This window comes from Eimeria acervulina, genomic scaffold (assembly GCF_000499425.1).
Source record: "Eimeria acervulina Houghton genomic scaffold, Eah_scaff46, whole genome shotgun sequence".
NCBI lineage: Eukaryota > Apicomplexa > Conoidasida > Eucoccidiorida > Eimeriidae > Eimeria > Eimeria acervulina.
The window spans coordinates 54,441-60,486 of NW_013549788.1; the positions used below are offsets into that span (position 1 = coordinate 54,441).

Below are 6,046 nucleotides of genomic sequence, written 5' to 3' on the forward strand. Positions count from 1 at the left end.
GTGAGGGAATCTCGTGTTGCTGCTGGATGGGGTAGTTGCTTCCTAGTGACGCAGGAGCAGGCGCAGCAGCAGGTGCAGTAGCAGATGCAGCAGCAGATGCGGCAGCAGATGCAGGAGCACGCATGGCAGCCTGCAGGGCGAAACAAATACGAAGGGCCCCGCAGTCTGCTTTCAAGCCCCTGTTTGAGAGACTGCAGCTACGCACTTTTTTTGCAACTTTGAATATTCTTTTAATTTTTATTTAATATGTATTGGCTTAGGGACTAAGGACCGAGGGTTTTTGCTGTTACGAGGCCCCAGGGTTGAGGGGCCGTCGAACGCATAGAGGTCTAAGTGGCTTCCAAACCGTCAGACAAGGGGAGCAGCAACGAGGGCTCACGGGCTGTTACAAAAACAACTGTAGTTGGGGCGTTTTTCTGGTAGCATTGCGCATGCGTCCTCGTGCTACTACTACGAATAATACTGGGATTAGTTTTTCTGATAGTGTTTTTGGTATTGTTAATAGTATTACCACGGGAAGGGCTCTCAGTACAAGACAGTTTCTGTCGCTGCGGCGGAGTTGAAGGTTGGGTTTAAAACTTCCCCTTACTCTCAAAAACTGTTTGCTTAGGGCTTCATCGTTGAGTGCCTGCAGCCTTTTTAAGCTTCCGCATGCAAAAAGGGAAGACCTGTGCAGATGCGTGTGGGGGGGAAGGGGGCGCTCTCAAGACAGCATTGGCGTTGGGTACCAGATGAGTATTATCAAGGGAAATGTTAAATTTCTCTCCTCTTTTCCATTTGTTATTGTATTTTATTCTGTAGGTGGAAGAGGCTTACAAAACCTTCACTTTGTTCTTTATGCAGGGCCTGTGCTCGCTTTGTTCAAATCACCAGACCACTCGGTGCACGAATTAATACTGCAGCTATGCAGGGGTCCCACAAGAGCCTAATCATTCTAGCGCCCACAGCCTCTCTAATGCAGCAGCTGGTGGGGCGCAGCAGGAAGAGTGGGTGCAGCTGCAACATAATACAGCAGTTTCATTGTGTATGCCTGCTGCAGACTGTGTATACCCGCTATGACAGTTAAACATTGGTATATGCTACAGCATATATATATATATATATATACTGTATATATATATATATATGCATGGAATCACCATTTTACTTAACTATGATGGACCGTCCAAGGAAGCAAAAGGTCTTCTTGCTTTCCCTAGTTCTCAAGAAGTAAATTTTTGAATGTAAAGAATATTGCATTTTAGCATCTGCACACAGGAGAGCCGGGACGCTTGCTTAATAGTCAACTAGATCAGATACAGAAAGAGAGAATGCAGAGAAAAAATCTGTAGATGTTTCTATGCCTAGTGCGTAGAGCATCCTGGGTGAAGTCTCGCCGGTTTGAATCCTGAATCGTATTATTTTGCCGTCCTCATTTTAACGCCGGCTATTTCGTCCTAGCGGTAGTTGCAATATCTCCTTCTTTGGGGATCATCAGGGCGTTTTTTGTTTTTCTAAGATGTAAAATAAACGAAGACAGCAGCAGCAGTGCCTCCACTTACAACTCCGGTGCAGCAACTCAGCCGGTAGGCAGCAGGAGCACGGGCCTTCTTGTTATTGCTTCCGATTGTTGCATAGAGGTACAATTGTTACCTCGCAATTTAATTTGAAGCTTATTTAATGCAAATATATATAATCATTAGATGAAAAGGCAAACAGATATACGCAGAGGAAAAAAGCCTCCTGCCGGAATCGAACCGGCGACCTTTCGCTTACTAAGCGAATGCTCTACCGACTAAGCTAAGAAGGCGTCGGTGGTTCTCCTGTATCGCTTCAGTTCACGGAATAAAGTGAACGAAAGTTGACAACCTTTTATCATTTTGTTCTCTTAGATTTAGTATTAGTAATCAATTTACAAGGAAAAGAAATACTTTTCCCTCAGCTGTGCTGCTTCTTCCCTGCGGAGGCAACAGCCTCTTTGCTAAGCTTTGTTGTGGTGGTCCGTTTTGCCATCCGCTTCCGAAAACAAAGCATTTAAAGTAAAACTCATCTGTAAAAGGAACTGAATCAATTAACAACTGACCACGTGTGTTATTCTGGTGGGGTTGTTGGTGCCGGAGGCGACAAACAGTCCCGGGTCACTCTCTTCGTTACATTTTCGGCGGGGGAGGCAGAAAAAGAATATAATTTTTTTCCTTCGGTTTTTAGAATATATTCCCGTAGCAAACTTTCTTTAGAACAGTTTAAGTACATTCTTCCAGCAGGGGTTTCATTGAACACGTATGCGTAGTAGAGCACAGTCCAGCACTGTTTAACTTTGTTATTCACTGCCTCACTCTCCCACGCATACAACAGTCGTGTTGTTGACTGCAAAACTACGGAAACTTCTTTTTCGTCTTATCGTTGAACAAGATGAAGATGCGGTGGCCGTTTGAGAGGTTCGACGGCGCAGTGTGCAAGGCAAGCCTGAAAATGGCGATCAGCAGAGGTAACCATTATTCCAGATACTTCCTCACCAACTTGTACAGAAATATTTCCCCAGTACTTCATGCAGATAGTTCCTTATTGATTTATGCAAATACTTCTTTTTCAGCTACTACAGAGATAATTCGCATTATTCCGTACGGAGAAAAGTACTACTACTTAGGGCAGGGATAATTCCTCACTAAAATTAGTAGAGACAGTTACTCAATAACCAGCGCAGATGTAGTTCCTCTTAGGCAGCATTCTGCGCCCTTCATCTCACAATGAGATGCTCTTAGGAGGAGCAGAAAGTTCTTTGAAACAGCAACCCTTGCTGTGCTACTCCGTGGCGTTATGCTCTTTTAAGCGACTTCTCTGATGTTCTGCTGTTCTTCGCAGCGCGCATGTGCACCAACAGACTGCAAAATTCTATTCGACTTCAACGCAAAGAAATCGCCGGTTTCCTTCGGTACGCACATATCTTGTGTACAATACAACCACATTTACATGTATACGCATGTACGAAATATTTATGTCTTCGTACAGAATATAGGTTTCTTAAGAATTATGTTTGATTGGGAAGGAGCGGGACGAGGTCGGGAAGGGGGTTCTTATGCAGCTTGTTGATCCCCCCTGAGTAGCGTTTGGCCCCTTTTCTCCTGTGTACATTCATAATAGCGGTGTACACTTCATGGATTTCCCTTGTGCTGCCTTGCGCTGACAGGGAAGGGAGAGAAGAGGGCGCAAGGTTGAAAGGAGAACACCTCTTGCGCGAATACAGACTGGAGAGGGCCATGGAGATCCTCGTGACGGTTTGTGAACTTCTTATTTCCAGACTTGTGAGGCAACGCAAATCAACGCGCAAAGCAACACACGTGACTAATTGCACACACAAGTTTCCAACTTGTATAAGGAGGCAAAGCAAAACATGTGCCTGGTTGCACGTACAAGTTACTAAACTGCGCGAAGATACAAGCAAAGCACTTGCCTTATACAAGTATTTGGAACATGTTCGTCAGAGCCTGGCCTCGGCTGCCCTCACAGACCGACGAGCGAAGCCCCTTGCAATTTCGTGGAGGGGAGTAACGCCATGAGGTTGCTCGAAAGGGGTTCTTCTTTGCGGACCCCGTTCGATGGCTTAGGGTTTAGCAGATATAGGCTTAGGCCTGGTGTTTGGTGTTTTTCCCGAAATCCTTTGGGTTTCAAGCAGACAACAAAGAGAGCATATTGGGTGCGTATTGTGTTGCAGAGTTATCTTGCTACGGAACGCACATGCCCTCCTGACTTGGTCTCCCCGATTCACACTCTTCTTTACTGCGAACCGCGGCTAAGTACGAAGCTACATTTTGAAATACTTGAACTCTGCAAAAGAAAAAAGCGGAATCAGAGTGAAGTAACAGCAGCTGAACCGAGTGCGTTCACTGCTCCTCTGCTGTATCTGCAGGCATCGATGAGCTGGGAACAGTTCGGCGGCAGTTTGCAGTGAAGTATGGGGAAATGTTTGTGGAGCGTGCAGTGAAGAATGCGAAACAAGAAGTCCATTTTAAGGTCCCTTTGCTTTCTGCTCCCTTTTTGCCTTACTGCGAAGCAGTTCCATCACGAAAGCAGACGGCCTTAGTGCTGAACGTTTTTTTCTTTTGATGCACTAGTGACGGCTGCATACATTATATTATATATACTATATTATATATTTATATATTACATTGGAGATTTACACGCTCTGTTCTCCGCTCTCTACGCAGCTTGTGCACGCGCTTTCTCTCGCTCCACCCCTCGAGTTCGACATTCAACAACTCCTCTGTGGTATCGCTAAGGAGTACTGCATATCTGAATGGAAACCGAGCATAGCCATGGTATACCTTAAGAAACACAAGAAAGAGACGGCCAACACACTTCTTTGCCAGTTCCTTAACACTGAGAAGGTTTCTTTAGATGTCATAGAGAAATAATAATATGCATGTGGCTGTCTGTATGACGAACGGCACCCGTGAATCTTTTTGCTGTTTATTCCTTTGCATGTACAGGAAAGCAACGAAGCTTGCGACTTTATTCCACGGGTAAGGCACCTGAGTTTCATTGTCTGTCAGACCTTTGAAAATGTTTTGGCTGCTGCTGAGTGTATAACAGGCCTTCAGTCTGCTGCAGTTTGCTGCATAAGACATTGTGGGGCACTGCAGTGCTCGGGCTCGCTGTTGCTTCAGTTTTTTCCCTCTCTGCACAGCGCCAGGTTGGGTGTTTGGTCATCAGTTGAAATGAGATAAAGAGATTTTATGCGTGCTTGTATTCACCCAGCCGTCGCTGGCCTCGAAGCAAACGGCAGCGCCTTTCCTAAGTCTTCCTCCTTTCAAAGAGGTTAGCGAGCTGCGTTCAGCTCACTTGCATTCTTCTGTTCAGAAATCAGTTACGTTGGGAGGTTTGGTGGACTTAAACTCCACGTGCATGCGCCTGCGTGTTTGGGATGCAGCCACAGCGGCACAACCATCGCCAGCAGCAGCAACAACAGCAACAACAACCGCAACAACCACAGCAGCTCCAACAGCGAGAGGAGGCCGTCATGGCTGGTCGAAAGAGTGGCAGCAAAGATAGGCAAGCACTCCCTTCGTCAGTCGATGCGGATTCCAACCAGACCGTTCCCCAAGCCGACAATATATTAACTGCCGCTGCTTCTCGCCGCAGTAACGGTGGCCAGGACACAAGAGAAAACAGTCCAAACTGCAACACAGAGGCCCACCTGCAGAGGAAGCTCGTGCATGCAGAAGAGGCCTGTGGTTTCCCGTCACTGCAGCCTCCGCCCAACCCCCACGCTTTCGCTCCAGGTGAGCCGCACAAGCGTCCTCAAGGTGATGCCAATTGGCTTCGCTCAAAAGTGCAACAAAGCTGCTGAGGATAGTGAAATAAGCGCCTGGTGAAAAGACGATCTTCGGGTGTTTCGGTTCACAAGCTCAGTTGAAAGTTCTACGTGCGTTACACTGCGCTGCAGATAAAGCAGATGCCGAAGCCGTCCCGCTGCACAGCACGGAGGCCCGCTTCATTCCCGTACACGGTGAAAGCCCACTAACGCCGAACAAACGCAGCGGCAGCAGTAACGGCAGCTTTTGGATCCATGATGATTGCAGAACACCTTTTCAACAGGAAATCCCTCTCGGTTCATGGCCTTCCCCAGAAAAGGCCCCATTCCCTCATTCGCATATCACCCACAATTTCCGCTGTCAGCAAAGAAGAGAGAGTATGCAGCATGCGGCAAGCCAGTCAAGCTGCAGCAACACGAAACTGTTCAGCAGTAGCTTCTCACGCTCACATCCACATGAAAAAGAGGCCGCTGTTTTGCGAACGGCAATACCTGCGGCTGCCACGCCTGCTTATTTTCCGCTGTAATGCCAACACGCCTGCTATGTGACACTGCACCTAGTCTTTGTACGCTCTCTCCTAGTCAGAGGAAAGCAAGCACCAATCGCCGACCTTCGCCGGACACCCAGAGGGTAGTTCGATGCCGTGAATCCCATACCCCTTTTCTATTTGCATTACGCGGGAACGAACGATGTCATTTTGGTGCCTTATGGACTGTTGCTTTGCATTTCCAAATTCTGTTGCAGCATCATCTGGG

At 47.1% G+C, this 6,046-nt stretch overlaps 1 protein-coding gene across 1 annotated transcript; it reads left to right on the plus strand.

The window, feature by feature from the left end:
- Nucleotides 1-2,451: 2,451 nt before the first annotated feature.
- EAH_00009340 (hypothetical protein, conserved) lies at nt 2,452-5,726 on the plus strand (the record flags this gene model as incomplete). Its single annotated transcript, XM_013395371.1, has 11 exons — nt 2,452-2,467; nt 2,842-2,911; nt 3,167-3,254; nt 3,692-3,773; nt 3,887-3,990; nt 4,185-4,295; nt 4,467-4,499; nt 4,735-4,794; nt 4,907-5,258; nt 5,423-5,485; nt 5,656-5,726. The coding sequence occupies 11 exons, from the start codon at nt 2,452-2,454 to the stop codon at nt 5,724-5,726; spliced, it is 1,050 nt and encodes a 349-aa protein (XP_013250825.1).
- Nucleotides 5,727-6,046: the final 320 nt, after the last annotated feature.